Raw genomic sequence first — 21958 nt, 5'->3', positions numbered from 1 at the left:
TCAGTCAGATTGGAAAGTAAGTACGAAATATAGATCAAGAGATAACAAGAGCCTAATCATATAGGATTCTGGATTTTATTCTTAGTGTAATGAGAAGTCCCTAGACAGGGATTTGAACAGAGCAGGAAGTAACATGATTCAATTTATTATTTTTAGAATACTTTACAGAAATCAGAATACATTAATTTATGGTTCCCTAAAATTCCAATCTATAACTATCAAAAAGAAAAGAAAGAGAGAGAGAGATTAGTTTGGCATACTTATTTACTCTCAGTAAACCTACACTGGCTTCCAATTCTTAGCTAAGTGCTTACAAGCCAAACCTTACTAATCTGTTCTAGAATTTTGCCAGACACTTGGCTTGAGAATACACCATTCCTTCTCCTTCCTGCCCCAGATTATTTTTGAAAACGCATGACAACATTTTCTCTTCTTTTATCTTGTAACGTGAAGAACAGGTAATTAATAGTAGACTGGGTGATCCTGAATGTAGATGCAAAAGGAACTCAAAAAAATAAAAATAAAAATAAAAAAGAGGCGGCAAAAACTGAAGGATTTGGAGAGATAAAAAACAGGAAAAAGGCAGCCTGGGTAAGTGCATGGGACACACGAAGGGGTCAAACTTCAGGTCTTGCTCAGGATGAATAAAAACATGTTTACATAGATAGAATTCAATAGAAATCACAGTCATATCACCTAAAGTCTGAAAGAAAACAGAAAAATGGTAATGTCTATTCTGACTGGATGGCGGGATTATCACAATTTTGGTAAACTGTTTATACTATTGTTATGTCATTTCTATACTTTAAAATAGGATTTTTTAAAAAAAAAAGAAAGGGAATTTATTTATTTTCTACAACACGTCAATGTAATCCCAAATCCCGAGACACTGAAATTTAAATGTTGAGAAACTGACATTAGACCTACATAGAGATTTTTCTATTTAAAATTTCACAAATGTACTTGTTTTGGAGGGAGAGTGGAGACTGCAGAGCCCACGGGGTTCTACATAATCTGGAAGAGCAAAATTCTGGCAATTTTGTGATGCTACTGGGTTTTGTATAAGGCACAACTGAACAACGAAAGAGTCAGACCAAACAGGAACTTCCTGAGTATTCTGTGATGTCACTCAGGCTTGTTCTTGGAAAGGGAGCAGCGGCTTTGGTGTGTCAATCTAACTTCCATCATGGGTCCAGAGATGTAGCTATGCTCAACAGAGAGAGTACAAAATTATTTTAGGGAAAAAAAATCACAAAACAAACATGCATGCATGCATAGATACATATATATATATATATAACTATTCTACATAAGAAAGTACTGAATAGTACTTTCCCTTCAAAAGGTATTTCCAGTGTTTAGGCTTTAAGAGACTTCACATTTATGGTACACTCCCTTTAAAATTACTTGTGATTTTTTTTTTTATTTCAAATTTTTCCTGGAAAAAAAGTTTTCTTGTTTTCATAACACAATAGCAAAAATCTTTTCTTATATGTTTTTTAACCAGTATTCCTTATTAACTTTATTTCCATACAACCAGATAGGTCTTTTTAGGACTCCTCATTTCACTTTTCCCCAATTCCTTGCTGTGGTTTGAATGTGTCCCCCAAAGTTCATGTGTTGAAAACTTAGTTCCCAATGCAACAATGTTGGGAGGTGGGGCCTTAAAAGAAGTGATTAGGCCATGAGGGTTCTGCTCTCCTGAATGGATTAATTAATGTTGCTATCTTGAGAGTGGGCTGGTTATCAAGAGTGTTATAAAACTTGTTTAAAGCTTGTTATAAAGTGAGGTCAGCGCCCCTCTTGCTCCCTCGTTCTCTTAATCTCTGTTTGCCCATCCACCATGGCATGATGTGGGAGGAAGGCCCTCACCAGAGGCAGCCCCTTGATCTTGGACTTTTCAGCTTCCGGAACTGTGAGTCAAACAAATTTCCATTCCTTATACATTACCCAATCTCAGTTATTCTGTTATAGCAGCATAGACTATATGGACTAGGACATTCCTTAATACTGACAATATATGTCACTGCTGTCTATGATTGAAACTATTAATTGGCATCAATTTATGTTATACCAAAAACAGTGTGTGAGTCCTATTTACCATTGATATAAAATTCTAGTTGCCTTATATACAAATTCCACTTTAAGATCTGTCCAAGAAGATGAACATAATTGCTTGAAGGGAAGAAATCAGTTTCTTGACTTTTTTGGTACTTTGTCCTTATCACCTCTGTCAAAAGTCTAACATATCATCTGGGCATTGTGGCATGTGCCTACAGTCCCAGCTACTTGGTAGGCAGGAGGATGCTTGAGTCTGAGAAGTCGAGGCTGCAGTGAGCCATGATTGTACCATTGCACTCCAGCGTGGGCAACAGAGCAACACACACTGTCTCAAAAAAAAAAAAAGCCTAACATGGTGCCAAATACAGCTGAACCAGAGTTTGTACAGAATGCTTTTTAATGGTTAGAAAAACTCCAACTTTCTTCAATAAAAATAATTTCTAAATATAATTCAAATCCAAATGATTAACTATATAAAAAGATATAACATTTACCTAAACGCTTTCACTAATATTTTTTAAAAAGCATTATCCCTGATAAATTGGTCTCACAAGATAATCATGTGATTAAAATATTTTGCTTTGATAATATATATTTAATAGATCACAATAACAAACTCACTGGAAGGCTTAGGAATTCATTGAAGTAGTCTACAAGAAAATCGTCTGTTGTCAGGGAATCTTCCTGCAAAAACATAAAAATACAGTATTAAAATTATAATACAATGTTTTAAATCATGCCTATATTATTCTCTAATTCTGCTACTAATTTATTATTACATAGATCTTCAAATCTTTTTTAGTCAGTCAACAGTGAACCCTCACTATAAACTGAACACAGTGCTACAATCTCTGGAAGGAAAAAGTAAGAAAACAGAAGTGAGCATATTCCTAAAACACTTTGCTACTATACTTAGTTGGAAAGCAGAACACATGAAAAATATAGCACAACACTTAAATGAAACATCAACAAACACAAAATAATACCACCACATGGTAAGTTTTACACAGACATTAAAAATATATATTTCATAAAAATAAAGCCAGGGTCAACAAGAAGCAGTGTTTGGGGCCCAAATGAAATTGAGAGTGTATATTTCTTAAATAGCCCAATGGAAGTGTTAAAGAAGTGAAGAAAATTTTCTACTGTCCCCGACCCCCAGAATGAGATAGATTTTGTAATCCAGATCCTGCTTCACTTCTACATGAGGAAACTTTGACAGTGCATGTGTTCTAAGCATAAAGATTGTATACATTTTTTCCATAACTATCTCATCCACCAACATAGCCACTTTTCAAATTGGTAAAACTGAAAACACACTGCCAACAAAAAATCTCTCTTCCAAATTGTAAGACACCTTATTTTATTAGTAATTGTTTCCATTGTGTCAAAAGCACATCATGGCATACTGCTGTATGGTACATGTGTTTATTTTGTTATTCATAATTATATTTCAATTTTCCAAATCTAACATGAAAGTTGACAATATGACACAATGCTATTATTTCCATATGGCTGCTTACTTTCTTCTTATACTGGCCAATTTAAAAAATTTATTGAACTATGTAGTGCTATAAGGAAGACACTATAGCATATTACACCTGCTTTGGAAAGTAGATGTTCAGGGTAATTTCTTTAAGCAATTGCAGCATCAGAAGAGAGTTATAAGCATTCACTTACAGAATATCAAGAAACTACTAGAAACTTTAAAATTAAAACAAAAGACTTAATTTTCTAAAAATTTCAACTGATTAAAATAACAACAAACTAAGGATTTAATAAATTTACTACCTTAGCAGTAGTACCTTAGTAGTATAAGTTTAAAGAAAGTCCTGATGGGCAAAGTCTATCTAAACAGAACAATGTAGATATTCTTCTGGGGTAAGCTATAAGGCATTTAATAACCTACCAAACTTTACCTTTCAAAGTTACTTTAATAATCCCAACTGTAGTTAGTGAACCACCTAGATTTTGCTAACTCTTAGGAGAAAATATCTGAATTCTGGGTAGAAGGCATCATGCTACAATAAGATTGGCCAAATTTGGCAGTACTGAATCACATGATCAAAAATCCACAGATGTATACAGTGTATATCTTAAATAATTTACAGCAGTGCAATACAATCCCTTGTTAGTTTTGCTAAAATAGACATTTCATTTTGATTTTTTAGCCATAATACAAAATACATATTTCATAGAGCCAGGTGGACCTGGCTCCACTTGGAATTAAAATTCCTTAACCTATTTCAGATAGATAACTTTGAATGAATAATTAGAAAATGAAATAAAAGATACATATTGCAATCCCAATTTTTTATTATTAAATTCAAGTACTGCCTAGAATTGCCACATTGCCTGAAATTTCTAATTTTCAGATTCATATATTCATTTCCAGATAGCTTGCATTTCTAAAAGTTTCTAACTCAATGAACTCTTTGAGAGGAGGTACCTGTTTTGTTTTTGTTTTTGTTTTTGTTCTTGTTTTGAGGCAAGGTCTTGCTGTCACCCAGGCCTGAGTGCAGTGGTGCGATCTGGGCTCATTGCAAACTGGGTTCAAGCAATTCTTGTGTCTCAGCCTCCTGAGTGGCTGGCACTACAGGCAAACACCAACACGCCCAGCTAATTTTTGTAGTTTTTTGTAGAGACGGGGTTTCACCATGTTACCTAGGCTGGTCTTGAACTCCTGGCCTCAAGGTATCTGCCCGCCTTGGCCTCCTAAAGTGCTGGGATTACAAGCATGAGCCACCACACCCAGCCCTGTTTTGTTTTTTTCCTTAACCTATTTCAGATTGATAACTTTGAATGAATAATTAGAAAATGAAATAAAAGATACATATTGCAATCCCTATTTTTTATTATTAAATTCATCAGATATAAGTATACTTTGTCAAATTGCCATAAAGTTTCTAAAAGTTTACTCTAGATTCCTGAGCTCAGCTCATCTCACCACAGATGGATAAGCATTCTCAGGTGGCAGCAGTTGATATTTCCTAGGCATTCAGTCATATCCTTTGGTTTGCACTTACAAAAAACTATGAAAATCTCAGGCATTATTAAATACATCAAAATCAATATTTCTAAAATTGTGCCTTAATTTCTATCAATATTAAACTTCAGCAATTCTGTTGATACTGGGTAGTTCCACAATGGGAAATAAGTGTTACCTCCAAGTGCCATCTGTTCAACCCACATGTGGTACTTGAGTGGAAAGGCCTGTCCTTCTCTTAGTAAATAAATGAACACATTTTCCCACTGCAGTTTCTAGTTCAATGTGTTCAAAATATCTTGTCACATCATTAAGCAGTCTTGTAAACCCATGAGTATTTGATAAGCCCTTTAAACCACAAACCCTTTAGTTAAAAAGAAAACAAAAAAAAGGCTGGGATTACTCACACCTGTAATCCCAGCACTCTGGGAGGCCAAGGCAGGCAGATCACCTGAGGTCAGGGGTTCGAGACCAGCCTGGCCAACATGGTGAAACCCCGTCTCTACCAAAAATATGAAAATTAGCTGGGTGTGGTGGTGGGCACCTGTAATCCCAGCTATTTGGAAGGCTGAAGCATGAGAATTGCCTGAACCCAGGAGGTGGAGGTTGCAGTGAGCCGAGATCATGCCACTGCACTCCAGCCTGGGCAACAAGAGCAAAACTCCATCTCAAAAAAAAAAATTAAGGTCTTGAGCTAAGATGTAGCTCAGTTAGTCTCAGAGAGATTCCACAATCCTGTTACTTGGTCATATTAAAATGCTCTAAATATCCATGCTTAGGTTTAACATCTTCCAATAAACTGGTGATAGTTAATGGTAAAATCAGGAAGAAAACTGAGAGTTACAATCATTTCCTCCATTACATCATTCCATAAACATGACTGCAAAATTTGCAACACAGATTCTCTGTTGAATGAAGGTAGGAACACTTCTTCAGAATTGAATATACTATTGAAACCTGTTTTTTCATGTATTACAGGTGTGCCATCTGTGAAAATGAAGTCAGCTTTTCCATTTTTAGTTCAAACTTCTCAAATGTCTTACTGAGAGAGGGTTAACAAAATATTTATGTGTGCTTGCTAATTATGGTAGGTAAAATTTTTGCTTAGTTATTTTGCTGTACCTTCAAATCAGATGAATTACATTTTTTTTTTTTTTGAGACAGGGTCTTACTCTGTTACTTAGGTGCTTAGCTAATTTTAAAAAATTGTTTTTTTATAGAGACAGGATTTCACTATATTGCCTATGCTGGTCTCGAACTCCTGGACTCAAGCGATCCTCCTACCTTGACCTCCCAAAGTGCTAGGATTACAAGCGTGAACCACCACACCCAGCTCAATTACTTTACAACTCTAAAAGATGAAAGATACATAAAGACATTATAAACAAGGAAGAGGAAATAAGATAAATACAGACAAAAAAAAAATCAGAGTCCAAGAAAGAATATGATACACGCCCTAAGAGAATTACAATATAAATTGTTTCTTCCAAAGGAGGGAAAGATGTTCTCTGGTAAGAAGAATCAGAAGAGACTCAAGTGGGAAAAATGGCATTTGAAATGCATTTCAAGTAGCTTCAAATTCTATGTTTAGATATATAAATATGAAGGGCAATAATGCTGAGTACACAGAGAAACTCATGAGCAAAGGAAAGAAGCCAGAAAGCAAGACAGCATAGTAGATGTCTCTGGGGAATGGGAAAATCAACTGAGAAGGAGCTTGAAGAACTTTCTAGAATTATGGAAATGAAATGTTCTAGGTATGGATTGGAGTTTGGATTACACAGGTGTATACATTTGTCAAAATTCAACAAATTATTATTCTTTAAATGTTTGCATTTCCCAGTGTATGAATTTTGTACCAACAAAAGAATCAAAAGCTAATACTTAATACTATTACTAGTTCCTGATCCCCATGAAGTATTTAGGGGTGAAGTTTATCAACATCTATAACTTACTTTGAAATGCATAAAAAAATAAGATGGACTGATGGATGGATGATGAGATAGACAGGACAGCCATGTGAAAAAGCAAATGTAGCAAAAATTGTGAAATCTTAGTAGGGGGTATATCAGTGTTCACTATACAATTCTTTTAATTCTTATACGTTTACATTTTTTCCTAGTGAAATGTTGGCGGTGGGGGGGGGGGAAGCTTATGTAAAGGAAATAAGATCAAGTTTCTCTGCACCTTATGGACAGCCTTCTTAGCCTTCTGTATATTAAATGACCGATTCTCAAATCAACATTGTTGCCTCCAGAATAAATTCCTGGTTATCCGACCATCTTCTCACCATTATTCTGGAATCCTATCCACTAAGGGACTGACCCTTGAGACCTCTGGGTCACCATTCTGTCCATCATATGCCAAATCTCATCTTCCCTATTCCTTCTTACCCATACAACCCTATGGGTCAGTGTTCCTAGCCACACCTCATTTAATGCAAAGGATCCATTTGCTCCCCCAATCTCCAATCCTTTTCTACCACAGAAAGGGCTTATGATAAATGCAATTTGCCTCCTGCTCACTGTCCAGCCTTATCTCATGCTACATGTAATAGTCATAGCAATTTTTTATAGTTCTGCACCTTGGCACGTGCTGATTATTATGCCCAGAAAAATCTTCCCCGTTATTCACCTACCTATCTTTTTTCTTCTCCAGAAGTCTGGAGTAGTGGTTATCTGCATTTCTCCTATAAAAAACTGTCACTTCATACCACAATTGCCGATACATCTCATCCATTGGATTGTGAACTTATGGAGAAACAGGGCTGTTTCCTATTTATTCTTTTAATTTCTCAATACCTTTAGATAGCAAATGTTTACAACTTTTTATGGAAGGAATAATTGAATGGTTACACTGAGAACATGAAACCTAAAAAGACTAATAACCTAAAAAAGATGCTAATGAGTAATACTAATTAAAAGAAGATATTGTCAAAAAAGGAAAAGAGAGAAAGAGAATGCAAGATGAGACAAGCTCCACAACGCATGTTGTTGAAAGTATAGCTTGCTTAGATCAAGGCATTTTTGAAATTCAAAACCCAAAAGCCCATGTATCAGATCCCCATTGGTTAACAAAATCATATTTTTTAATAAATGAAATCTATGAAGGAGGAAGATATTAAAGTGGCGCATGCAATGAGGAGCAAAAGTATAGACTCTGCTTTTATCCTCCAAAGGTTATCATCACAGATTCATTCTCTCTCTCTCTCTCTCTCTCTGTCTCTGTCTCTCATACACAAAAGACTTGAAAAGGTGAAGGAATCTCTGGACTCACTTTTATCCAGTCATACCTCGAATTATACCTACTAGGCTTCAGACAATCTTTTAGGCCCAAATACCGTAAGACTTTCTCCTTTTACAAAGATCCTTACAACTCAGTATACTCATTTAGAGCAGAGAGTATCTCACACCCTTTGTTACCTTTTCTCCCATTCTATACTTTACCTATGGGTTAAAACAGGATGTGGCAAATGCCCCTAAATCCCAAAGTAGGTATGCTACTTTGGGAACTAATGACAATGTTCGTTCCCAATAGTGTCGAATACGGCCATATGTTGAAAAAGTTGCTCAATGATATATTTATTTACTAACTTATCAATAGGACTGCTAACATAGTTTCTGTAGTTCCAAAAAAGCATCAGAGAATTTGATTCCTACCCAGAGTAAGGGACTCTATAGAAGTGAAAGAATTCCAAATAGCCTAACACTTTACAAAGGACCTCTGGGACCTGTCTTAGTTTCATAAAGGCTTGTTCACAACACTTCCGGCCCCTAGCTCTGCAACCTCTTAAAGAAACAATAACAGAAGAAAGTAGGGGTAATACTTAGGTCTAGCCCTGTCTTCCAGTGTTTCCATATAAAGCTGTCTAGTGTATCAGCCCCAGAAGGCTCTCACTATTCATTTAATCCAATACGCATAATTTAACATATTTGAAAAAAAAAAAAAAACACCAAGTGGCCATTAATTGCCAGGTAATGTCTTGTTTATGAGAACTAGAATTATAGACCTTTTTTCTATACAGTTGTCCCTTGGTATCCATAGGGATTGGTTCCAGGAACCCCCACCCCCACCCCACCAGACACTGAAATCTGGGGATGCTCAAGTCCCTAATATAAAATGGCTTAGTATTTGCATAAAACCTCTACCCATCCTCCCATGTACTTTTTAAATCATCTCTAGATTTCTTATAATATCTAATACAATGTAAATGTTATGCAAATGGTTATCCTGTATTTTTGAAGTTTGTATTTTCTTCTGAATTTTTTTTTTTGACATGGAGTCTCACTCTGTCACTGAAGCTGGAGTGCAGTGGCACGATCTGGGCTCACTGCCTCCACCTCCCTGGTTCAAGCAATTCTGTGCTGCTTCAGCCACCCAAATAGCTGGGACTACAGGCATGTGCCGTCACATCTGGCTAATTTTTGTATTTTTGGTAGAGACGGGGTTTCACCATGTTGATTAGGCTGGTCTCGAACTCCTGATCTCAGGTGATCTGTCCATGTCAGCCTCCCAAAGTGCTGGGGTTACAGGGGTGAGCCACCATGCCTGGACTTTTTCTGAATATTTTCAATCCAAGTTTGGTTGAATCCACAGATGTGGAACCCATGGATACTGTATGTTAAAAAATGAGAACGTCTTCATGCTTTGGAAATACCTTATGTTTATCATAATTTCATTCAACCTGTAAAAACAACAAAATAGCAATTTGAACAGACTAAAAATTAGCTAAAAATGAATACCATTTTTAACAAGATACAAGTAAATAGTGTTTGAAGCTAAAGTTTCTCTTAATTTGATGGTAAGATTACCAGGGATTCTCTTTTTAAATTAATTTTTTCTTTTTTAAACAGCTTTTAATCTTTCTTTTTTTTTTTTTTTTTTAGACAGAGTCTCACTCTGTTGCCAGGCTTGAGTGCAGTGGCACGATCTTGACTCACTGTAACCTCTGCCTCTCAGGTTCAAGTGATTTGCCTGCCTCAGCCTCTTGAGTAGCCGGGACTACAGGTGCGTGCTGCCATGTCCAGCGAATTTTTGTATTTTTAGTAGAGACAGGGTTTTTCACCATGTTGGCCAGGATGATCTCGATCTCTTGACCTCGTGATCCGCCCGCCTCGGCCTCCCAAAGTGTTGGGATTACAGGCCTGAGCCACCACGCCCGGCATAATCTTCTTTTAAACTTAATAAAACTGCAGGTTTTCTAAATCAGAAAACCTTCAACAAAATAGATCATTACACTACAATGTTTTTACTCCATAAAGAATTTTCTTTCCTGGCTTCCATTTTTTGATGGAAGACTTGATAAAGACTTTTTTTTGAAACCTGGCACACTTACTTGCATAGTTGCAAACAAACTACTTTTAAGGCACAAGAAAAAGATATTATTTTGAATTTAAAAGTCAGGTATTTAAATCTGTAATATTAATGTATTCTATTTTAATGTTAAAAAAATTTAAAGAGTCACTCTCACTTTAAACTTTCTGAATGTGTACCTTATGCCTGCCTTACTTTAGGTGTAAGGTTAAAGTGAGAGTGACTCTTAAATTTTTTTTTTTTTTTTGAGACACAGTCTTGCTCTGTTGCCAGGCTGGAGTACAGTGGTACAATCTTGGCTCACTGCAACCTCTGCCTCCTAGGTTCAAGAGATTCTCCTGCCTCAGCTTCCCGAGCAGCTGGGACTACAGGCACACCTGGCTAACTTTTGTTTGTATTTTTAGTAGAGACAAAGTTTCACCATGTTAGCCAGGATGGTCTCAATCTCCTGACTGTGTAATCTACCTGCCTTGGCCTCCCAAACCGCTGAGATTACAGACATGAGCCACTGCACCTGGCCCTAAATTTTAATGTGTACATTTTGTAATTCACTCTTACTTTAAACTTTCTCAATGTGTACCTTACGCCTAGGTAAAAAATTAAAAATATATACAAGGTATGTGTCCCTGACAAACAAATACTTTATTCTAAATGAGTTATTCTATCCTTTGAGGATGAAGATCCCATGTTAAGGTTCAAATATTACTTTGCAGATGTCCACAATAGCATTGTACTTTTAGATCCACTAACTGAGAAAATACAATATGAAAAAAAAGTTGGTATGAACACAGGAGCACAAAACCAAACAAACAAACAAAAAAACACTACTTAAATAAATCAGGAAATATTTTTCTCATGTAATCATAAGCAGTTCAGGGCTGGCATTGTGGCTTTCCAAACATCAGGGACCCAGGATCTTCTGATCTTATCTCTCTGCCATCCTCAAGATGCCACATCTACCTCATGACCTAAGATGACTGCTTTAGCTCCAGCATCACGACTTTATTCCAGCCAGCAGAAAAGAAGAGCTCATTCTTTCCTTCTATACTTACATAAGTATAAAAGCTAGAATAACCCAGCTTCTAATTGTGGCTCAACTAATTAGTAGCTCTGTGACCTAAGGGTCCATTATTTGATCTCTATAAACATCAGCTTTTCAGAGAAGTAGGACACAACACTTCTGCTTACATCGTATTGGCCAGGATTTGGTTCTGTGATCACATTTGGCTGCAAGGGAAGCTAGAAAATGTAGTCTTTATTCAGGATAGCAATGTGTCTAATATCTTATGGAAAAGGAAAGAATGAAGTTTGGGGAGCCACAGGTCCCTGACACATTTTTCCTAAGAATAGTACTTTATTAATGAGGACAATATTTTCACACTTTTGAAAAATGGGTAAACATGTGCAAGACATGTTAATTATTTAATCTATAGACAATACTTGGCTGAGCATGTGAATTTGAGAATCTGGTTGTAAACTGGTCTCAGCTAAAAGCTGCTCAGAGCTCACAGGCAGTCTGGATGATGTTAGGTTGGAAAGGCTTCATGGAAGAGATTAGCTGGAGCTTGAAGAATGTGCAAGATTGTGAAATCGATGGGGATGGGCAACTGAGACAAAATTTGACAGCAAAGGCAGGGAGACAAGTGGGGCATAGTTTGGCTGGGGCAGAAGGCATGTGGATGTACTTCAGAAATCAAATTAAAAACAGTAAGAATGTTGTCTTTATCACAGAGAAAAGCATTGGGAGGTAAGGTTAAAGAAGGCTGAACCGTTATAGAAAAGGTTTTGAAGGCTAAAGCAAAGCATTTGACATTTTGGCTTTACCAGTTATGAGATATGTGGCCTCAGGCCCAGTTAGTTCACCATTGTGAACTTCAACCTCCTCTGCTGTGAAATGCCGGCAATGATAACCACCTAGTAGGGTTGTTTTGGGGCTAAATACAAGCATGTAGTTAGCATTCAATAAATACTAGTTATTAATAGAAGCTCTGAGTAAGCAAGTAACATGGTAATGTTTTAAAAAATTAATAGCAATCTGACAGCCAAGGTAAGAGTGATGGGAGAAGGAAAAATCTAAAGGTAGAGCAAAGCAACAGGAAGTAATCTAATGCAACTGATGCTTAGGAGCTTGAATTTTATGCTTTAGACAAAGAAAAATTGGAGTTGGCAGGAGGAATATTGTAGGCAATGCTATCAGTTAGGATTACTACCAAACTCCAGGCCCAGGGTGGGGCCTTGAAACGAGACAGTAGCTGGGTGGATGGAAAAAAAATCTGGCTATGAAGGGAGCTTGGTGAATGATTGCAGGCAGAGGATGAAGAAAAGGGAAGAAAGGCTTTGATACGAGTGACTGAATGGCCTGTAGCACCACGAACCAAAATAAGAAGTGGGGGAAAAACAGAATGGGGTCGGGGGCCCTGGGGAGAAAAGTTCCATTTAGACTGTTGACATGGACATTCAGATGATGAAGGGGCCCAATAACCTACTGGATATATAGAGCTGGCATTAAAAGTGGTGTCTGGATGGGAGGTGTAGAGACGTGGAAGTCCCACCAAGCAGGGGTAGCTGAAGCTATAGGAGGAGAAGAGGAGCTCATCCAGGAAAAGCCCAGAGAACAGAATCCTGAAGAAGGTCATTACTTTCATGAGAAAAGAAAAGAGAAGCCAGAAGGGGGAATAATAAGATGAGAGAACTCAGAGGCAGCAAAATCAAACCAAGAGAGACAGTGCCTAATAGAGTCTTCAAGCTATTAGGAGTTCAAGGATGAGGCCAATGCCTAAAATGGTTAGTGATGTGCTCAAATGTTAAGTGGCCTGTTGTTGAGTGTTCTTCAGCAGCAAGGGAAAAGATTTGCTGGCTTCAGAAATGCTCACCATCTGCTGGAGCTAAGAGCAGTTCAGAAAGGCCTGGAGCAGCTTATAGAAATTTCCCATTAAAAGCAGAGTCCTGGCCTGGGCACCGTGGCTGAGGCCTGTAATCTCTGCACTTTGGGAGGCCAACGTGGGTGGATCACCTGAGCCCAGGAATTCCAGACCGGCCTGGGCAACATGGTGAAACTCTGTCTCTACAAAAAATATATAAATTAGCCAGATGTGGTAGCAAGTGCCTATAGTGCCAGTGACTCGAATAGCTGAGCTGGGAAGATCACCTGAGTCCAGGAAGGTCAGAGCTGCCGTGAGCTGTAATGGGGCCACTGCACTCCAGTCCGGGTGACAGAGTGAGACCCTGTCTCAAAATGTATATGTGTGTGTGTCTGTGTGTATTTTAAGCAGAGCTCTGCCAACATGGCCAGAAGATGGGAGGAATTTCTGACTTGTTCTGTGTACCTCTACCTTTGGTGGCTGTGTGTGTGTATGTGTGTATGTATGTGTGTGTGTGTCTGTCTCTTCCAGCAATTGACCAGAGTTCTGGAAAGGTGAATGTGAAAGCCGCCAGCACCCACAGCCTTAGCCTTTTCTTCTCTCTTAGTCCCTGCTAGACTGGGAACTTCTTCAGACTTAAGCTCAGCATCTAGGACCACACTATGACTGTACAATCACTCATGTTTGTTGATTGAAAGCCAAAAGCAAATAAGATAATCAGCCAACAATAAGATAATCAGCACTTCCAGAAATAAGTGCTGGAAGACATAAATAAATAACAGAGAGAAGTGGTTAGAGCTCTTGGAATCAGACTCAGTCTTTGGTAGGAATTAGGCTCTGACACCACCTATTTGCCGGTGTAACCTCAGGCAAGTTCCTTAAACACTGTATATGACAGGAATTACAATGGAACCCACCCTAAATGTAGCACTCACCTAAATGACAACGTACAGGGTAGACTTAGCAAAGTACTTTTATTACTCAACCTCTCTAGAAGTCTGAACTGAGAATATTTAGTACATTTTTAAAGGAATTATAAATTGATCACTCTTTATCCATCAGTGCCAACTACTTATGCTTACTGCAACCAGGAACTGCACAGCACATCACAAAAAAGCCATGGAGAGAAAACTTTCCTCTCATGGAGTCATTTAAGAGTTTAGAGAAATTAACTGAGGCCATTTATGCGAAAGAACTTTAATGATAAACAGCATCCATCATACAATGTGCCTGATAGAGAATTTAAAAAGATCTTACACAGTTATTGCCATCGTTACTAAATCAAAACTCTGGCAAAAAGGAGGAAAGGAAACACAGAGCTTTCTTCTATGATCTAAATATTTGCTATTTTTTTAAAGGTCAAAGAAAATAATAGCCCCTTGACATTATACTTACAAATTCTTCTTCTGTGATAGTTGGTGGCTCTGAAACAAGACAAAATATTACATTATCTCCCTCAAATCTGATTTCCTTTGAGTAAATGAAATAACGTGAGACAGCACCTAGCTCTACGGTATACATGGGCAAGCTCCTTAAATTTCTGGCTTTCGGTTCATTCTCTGCACATGGCTTGCATTTTAAGTTGGAATTCACGGTGGAAGTGGGAAGGAAAGGCCTCTGGAATCCTGCCTGGTCACTAATTCACTGTGACCCAGGAGTTACCCTTCACAGACGGAAGTCTCTATTGTTCTACGTACAAAATGCAGAATTAAGCGAGATAACACGGCGTCGGCGTAAACAGGGAGGACGTGAAATTCCTCATAAAAGCAATGGGAAGGCAGTGAAGCCAGTTTTTCTCACGTTTGGGAGTGGGGCGCCCGGGCAGGAGGTGAAGTCCACAGGCGGGCACGTGGTGCGGCCCGGACGCCGCGGGTGGGTCCTCCGTCCCTGTGGGGCCGCCACCTACCCGCGGTGAGCCTCTTCTCGGGCATGCCGTCGCCGCTGCCCGCGCCCAGAGCTCTCGCGGGCCGTCAGAGCCCCAGAGCTCGGGCCCAGCGCGGTCAGGGCCGGTCTCTCCCCGGAAGCAAGCGGCGGCTGCGGCGGCGGCGTGCGGACCCCGGAGCTGCGCCGACTCTTGTGGCCCACGCCGCGCCCGGGTTGCTATGGAGCTTAGACAATGCGGCCGCCCCAGGAGGCCGAGGCCCGGCCGACAGGGGCCTTTCGGGGTTCAGAGCCGCTACTGGAACACCCCAGCCGCCCCCTGCCCTCCTTTCCTCCTCCTCTTGGGCAGGGGCCAGCACTGGGAAGAGCTGGGGGCGGACGCGCGTGCCGACCCCCGGTGCGGTCACCGGGAGGGGCGCCCTGGAGACGCCTGTGGCCCTTGAGAACCGCCTGGCCGCGAATTCGTTACTGTGGTGACCGTGGCTCAAGCCCGTTCTTCTTCCACCACAGCCCACTAGCACCGGAGAGGGAAACGCGATGCTTCACGGGAGGGAGAGGTTGCGGGCACGCGGGGCATGAGGCAGCCAGGGCGGCATGTCCGGAGAAGTGGAGGAAGCAGGGAAGAGTCGGGCCTTTCTTGGGTTTTCCCCATTCTTCAGGAGGCCCACGACACACAGCTCTTGATCTCCATCACAGTTGTATGAAATGCTTGTGTAAAAAGTTAAAATATTCGCGGCCTACAGGAACCCCGAACTTCCCCAATACATGTGTGTGCCAGTTGGTTAGGACTGCTGCATTTTCAAGATAGCTAGGCTTTAAAATTACCTGAGGGGCCCTCACGTTCACCTAATGTGGTACACCTCCGTCTGTTAGGTTACTCAAGCCAGAAACTTGGGAGCTTTTCCCTAAAACTCACTGCCCACCCCGCAACTCTCTTTAGCTGAACACTGGGTCCTGCTAATTCTCCCTTAGTGTTTCTGAAATCTGGGGTCTTCTCTTCTGCTAGTAACAGCCTTAGTACAGGCTCCATCTGAACTGCTGTAAAAACTTCCTAACTCGCCTTTCAGTCTTTGCTTCCAGTGGAGTTCAGCTTAAGCCCATTCTCCATGATGAATTCAAAATCATCCATCTCAATGCAAATTTGACCTGCTTAAAAACCTTAGGTGGCTTCACATTTGCCTCCTACATTGTGGGAACACTCCAAGGCCGGCATGGGCCCCACAGGTATATGAATGCTTAAGAAAAGAAGGAATAAGACAATGGGTGCTTGTATTGTAAGGAGCCATAACACCCATCTAGTTATATTCACTGCCTTTTCCCTATTACATAGGAAAAGACAAAATAAACCACCAACTTGGCCAGACAAAATTAGAGGACCAAATGAAGTGATGGGATACTGACAGAAGACAATGGAGAGCTGGGTGGGGATGGGGGTGGCAAATCACAAAGAGCTTTGTGAGCCCTTGGTAAAGACTCCAGCTTTCATTTGAGGGAAATGCAAACCATAGCAGAGTTTGAACAGAGAAATTACATAACTTTACTTCTATTTGAAAGAATCACTCTGGGTGCTGTCTAGAGAATATATTAATAGTTTGCATGACTGGAAGTGTGCAAGAGCTAATGGTAGCTCAGACCAGAGTGGTTCAGACCAAGCAGTACAGGTTTGAGATAGACTCAAGTTCTGCAGACATTTTAACAGTAGAGCCAAGAGGATTTCCTGACAAGCTGGACATGGGAATGAAACAAAGTAGTTGAGAATGACTTCAGTTTTGGTCTGAACAGCCAGAAAAGTTTAGTTGCCATCAACAGAGTTGGGGAAAGCTGTGAGTGGACCACATTGAAAGGAAGAGTTTAAGAAGTCTATTAGCCAGAACCAAGCTGAAAAACATACTTCAGGATATCATCCAGGAGAACATTTTCAACCTAGCAAGACAGGCCAACATGCAAATTAAGGAAATGCAGAGAACCCCAGGAAGATACTGCATAAGAAGATCAATCAACCCAAGACACATAATCATTAGATTCTCCAAGGTCAAAATGGAAGAAAAAATGTTAAGGGCAGCCAGAGAGAAAGGCCTGCAAAGGGAAGCTCATCAGACTATCAAGCAGCCTCCTCAGTAGAAACTTTACAAGTCAGAAGAAATTTGGGGCCAATAGTCAGCATTTTCAAAGAAAAGAATTTCTAACCCAGAATTTCATATCTAGCCAAAATAAGCTTCATAAGTGAAGGAGAAATAAGATCTTCTTCACACAAGCAAATGCTGAGGGAATTTGTCACTACCAAATCTGTCCTGCAAGAGCTCCTGAAGGAAGCACTAAATATGGAAAGGAAAAGCCATTACGAGCCAGCAAACAAACAAACAAAAACCACTGAAATACACAGACCAGTGACCCTGTGAAGCAACCACATAAACAAGTCTTCAAAATAACCAACTACTGTTATGAAGACAAGATCAAATCCACAATAACAATACTAACCTTAAATGTAAATGACTAAATGCAATGCCCCAATTAAAGAGACAGAATGGCAAGCTGGATAAAGAACCAAGACCCATCAGCAAGATGTCTTCAAGAAACCCTTCTCACATGCAAAGACACTCATAGGCTCAAATAAAGGGATGTAGTAAAATTTACCAAGCAAATGGAAAACAGAAAAAAGCATGAGTGCAATTCTAGTTTCTTACAATAAGGACTTTAAACCAACAAAGATTAAAAAAGACAAAGAAGGGCTTTACATAATGGTAAAGGGTTTAATTAAACAAGAAGAGCTAACTATGTGTGATGGTTAATACTGAGTACAATTTGATTGGATTGAAGGGTACAAAGTATTGATACTGGGTGTGTCTGTGAGGGTGCTGTCAAAAGAGATTAACATTTGAGTCAGTGGGTTGGGGAAGGCAGATCCACTCTTAATCTGGTGGGCATGTATTTATCAACTGCCAGCAAATATAAAGCAGACAGGAAAATGTGAAAAGGAGAGACTGGTCTAGCCTCCCAGCCTATATCTTTCTCCCTTGCTGGATGGTTCCTGCCCTTGAACATCAGACTCCAAGTTCTTCAGTTTTGGGACTCAGACTGGCTCTCCTTGCTCCTCAGCGTGCAGACAGCCTATTGTGGGACTCTGTGACCGTGTAAGTTAATACTTAATAAATTCCCGTATATATATATCCTATTAATACTTAATAAAGTTAATACTTAAACTCCATATGTATATACATAATGTGTATGTATATATATCCATCCTATTATTTCTGTCCCTCTAGAGAACCTAATACACTGTCCTAAATATATATGCGCCCAATACAGGAGCACCCAGATTCATAAAGCAAGTTTTAGAGACCACCGATGAAACTTAAACTCCCATATAATAATAGTGGGAGACTTTAACACACCCTAATGACAATATTAGATCATTGAGTTAGAAAATTAACAACAATATTCAGGACCTGAACTTAGCTCTGGATCAAGTGGACCTGACAGATGTCTATGGAACTCTTCACCCCAAAACAAATGAATATACATTCTTCCCACTGCCACACAGTACTTACTCTAAATTTGAGCACATAATCAGAAGTAGAACACTCCTCAGAAAATGCAAAATAATTGAAATCATAACAGTCTCTCAGACAACTGGGTAATCAAATTAGAACTCAAGACATTTACTCAAAACCACACAACTACATGGGAATTGAACAGCCTGCTCCTAAATAACTCTTGAGTAAATAACTAAATTAAGGCAGAAATCAAAAAGTTCTTTGAAACTAATCCAAACAAAGATACAACATACCAGAATCTCTGGGACACAGCTAAAGCAGTGTTAAGAGGGAAATGTATAGCACTAAATGCCCACATCAAAAAGCTAGAAAGATCTCACGTTAACAACCTAACATCACAACTAAAAGAACAAGAGAACCAAGAGCAAACAAACCCCAAAGCTAGCAGAAGACAAGAAATAACCAAGTTCGGAGCTGAACTGAAGGAGACAGAGACATGAAGAACCCTTCAAAAAAAATCACTGAACCCAGGAGCTGGGTATTTTTTTTTTTAAGTAATAGATAGACCACTAGCTAGACTAATACAGAAGAAAAGAGAGAAGATTCAAATAAATACAATCAGAAATGTTAAGGGGGATATCACCACTGACTCCACAGAAATACAAACCACTATCAGAAAAGCCCATAAACACCTCTATGTACATAAACTATTAAATTCAAAAGAAATGGATAACTCCCTAGACACATAGACCCTCCCAAGACTGAACCAGGAATAAACTGAACTCGTGAATAGACCAACAGTGAGTTCTGAAATTGAGACAGTAATAAATAGCCTAAAAACAACAACAACAAAAATGCCCAGGACCAAACAGATTCACGGCTGAATTCCACTCAGAGGTGCAAAGAATAGCTGGTACCATTTCTACTCATACTATTCCAAATAGTTGAAAAGGAGGGACTCCTCCATAACTTGTTCTATGAGGCCAGCATCATCCTGAAACCAAAACCTGGCAGAGATACAACAAAAAAAAGGAAACTTCAGGCTAATATCCTTGTGAACATCAGTGCAAAAATTCTCAATAAAATACTGGCAAACCAAATCCAGCAGTATATCAAAAAGCTTATCCACCACAATCAAGTAGGCTTCATCCCTGGGGTGCAAGGTTGGTTCAACATACACAAATCAATATATGTGATTCATCAGATAAACAGAACTAAAAACAAAAAATTACATAATTATCTCAATAGATGTGGAAAAGGCCTTCAGTAAAATTCAACATCCCTTCATGTTAAAAGCTCTTAATAAACTAGGTATTGAATGAACATACCTCAAAATAATACGAGCCATATATGACAAACCCACAGCCAATATTACATTGAATGGGCAGAAGCTAGAAGCATCCCCCTTGAAAACCAGCACAAGGATGCCCTCTCTTGCTACTCCTATTCAACACAGTATTGGAAGTTCTGGCCAGAGCAAATCAGGAAAGAGACAGAAATAAAGAGTATTCAAAGAGGAAGAGAAGAAGTCGAGCTATCTTTGTTTGGAGATGACATGATCCTATATCTAGAAAACCCCATTGTCTCACCCCAAAAGCTTTGTAAGCCGATAAGCAACTTCAGCAAAGTCTCCGGATACAAAATCAATGTGCAAAAATCACTAGCATTCTTAGACACCACCACCAAGCAAGCAGAGAGCCAAATCATGAATGAACTCCCATTCACAACTGCCATAAAAAGAATAAAATACCTAGGAATATAGCTAACAAGGGAAGTGAAGGACCTCTTCAAGGAAAACTACAAACCACTGCTCAAAGAAAATCAGAGATGACCCAAACAAATAGAAAAACATTCCATGCTCATGGGTAAGAAGACTCAATATCATGAAAATTGCCATACTGCCCAAAGCAATTTATACACCCAGTGCTATTCACATTTAACTACCATTAACATTCTTCACAGAATTAGAAAAAAACGGTTTTAAAATTCATTTAAAACCAACAAAGAGCCCAAATAGCCAAGACAATCCTAACCAAAAAAACAAAGCTGAAGGCATCACAATACCTATCTTCAAACTATGCTACCAGGCTACAATAACCAAAAAAGCATGATATTGGTACAATAACAAACACGTAGACCAATGAAACAGAATAAAGGCCCAGAAATAAGACCACACATCTAGAACCATCTGATCTTTGAAAACCTGACAAAAACAAGCAATGGGGAAAGGATTCCATAATTAATAAATGGTGCTAGGACAACTGGCTAGTCATACGCAGACAATTGAAACTGGACCCCTTCCTTCCACCACATACAAAAGCCGACTCAAGATGGATTAAAGACTTAAATGTAAAATCCAAAACTTGGCCAGGTGCAGTGGCTCATGTCTGAGATACCAGCACTTTGGGAGGCCAAGACGGGTGGATCACTTGAGGTCAGGAGTTTGAGACCAGCCTGGCCAACGTGGTGAAACACTGTCTCTACTAAAACTACAAAAATTGGCCAGACATGGTGGCACACGCCTGCAGCCCCAGCTACTCCAGAGGCTGGGGAGGGAGAATCACCTGAGCTCAGGAGACAGAGGTTGCAGTGAGCCGAGATCATGCCACTGCACTCCAGCCTGGCAACAGAGTGAGACTCTATCTCAAAAAACAAACAAAGAAAAAATATCAAAACTATAAAAACCCTGGAAGACAACCTAGGCAATATCATTCAGGACATAGGCACGGGCAAAGATTTCATGACTAAAACACCAAAAGCAATTTCAACAAAAGCAAAAATTTACAAATGGTATCTAAAGAGCTTCTGCATAGCAAAGGAAACTATCATCAGATTGAACAGACAACCTACAGAATGGGAGAAAGTTTCTGCAATCTATCCATCTGACAAAAATCTAATATTCAGCATCTGCAAGGTACAATTTACAAAAAAAATCAACCCCATTAAAAAGTGGGCAAAGGACAAGAACAAACACTTCTCAAAAGACATACATGCAGCCAACAAACATGAAAAAAAGCTCGATATCACTGATCATTAGAGAAATGCAAATCAAAACCACAATGAGATACCATCTCCCATCTCATACCAGTCAGAATGGCGATTATTAAAAAGAAGAAACATTCACCATTGCAACAAAGAGAATAAAATACCTGGGAATGCAACTAACAAAGGATGTAAAGAACCTCTTCAAGGAGAACTACAAACCACTGCTCAAGGAAATAAGAGAGGACACAAACAGATGGAAAAACATTCCATGCTCGTGGTTAGGAAGAATCAATATCATGAAAATGGCCATACTGCCCAAAGTAATTTATAGATTCAATGCTATCCCCATCAAGCTAGCAGTGAACTTCTTCACAGAA

At 39.2% G+C, this 21958-nt stretch overlaps 1 protein-coding gene across 10 annotated transcripts in view; it reads right to left on the bottom strand.

Moving 5' to 3' along the window:
• The window catches only part of RGS22 (regulator of G protein signaling 22), a 140678-nt gene extending 125319 nt beyond the window's left edge, over window positions 1-15359 (bottom strand). For 4 of the 10 annotated variants that reach the window (XM_032248163.1, XM_032248177.1, XM_032248196.1 and 1 more), the window contains exons 1-2: window positions 14617-15095; window positions 2683-2745 (exon numbers count right to left, since the gene is read on the bottom strand). In XM_032248163.1, the coding sequence (XP_032104054.1) occupies window positions 2683-2745; window positions 14617-14742 (189 nt within the window). In that variant the 5' untranslated portion in view covers window positions 14743-15095. Of the gene's footprint in view, window positions 1-2682; window positions 2746-14616; window positions 15097-15127 lie in introns of those variants that run through there. The other 6 variants (XM_032248142.1, XM_032248170.1, XM_032248202.1 and 3 more) reach the window with 3 other exon arrangements.
• Between the last annotated feature and the right edge of the window lie 6599 nt (window positions 15360-21958).

Source organism: Sapajus apella, unplaced genomic scaffold, assembly GCF_009761245.1.
Source record: "Sapajus apella isolate SASKATOON/1434 unplaced genomic scaffold, GSC_monkey_1.0 scaffold3, whole genome shotgun sequence".
NCBI lineage: Eukaryota > Metazoa > Chordata > Mammalia > Primates > Cebidae > Sapajus > Sapajus apella.
Note: the sequence above shows the minus strand (reverse complement) of the source record. Positions and strands in the feature narration are given on the sequence as shown.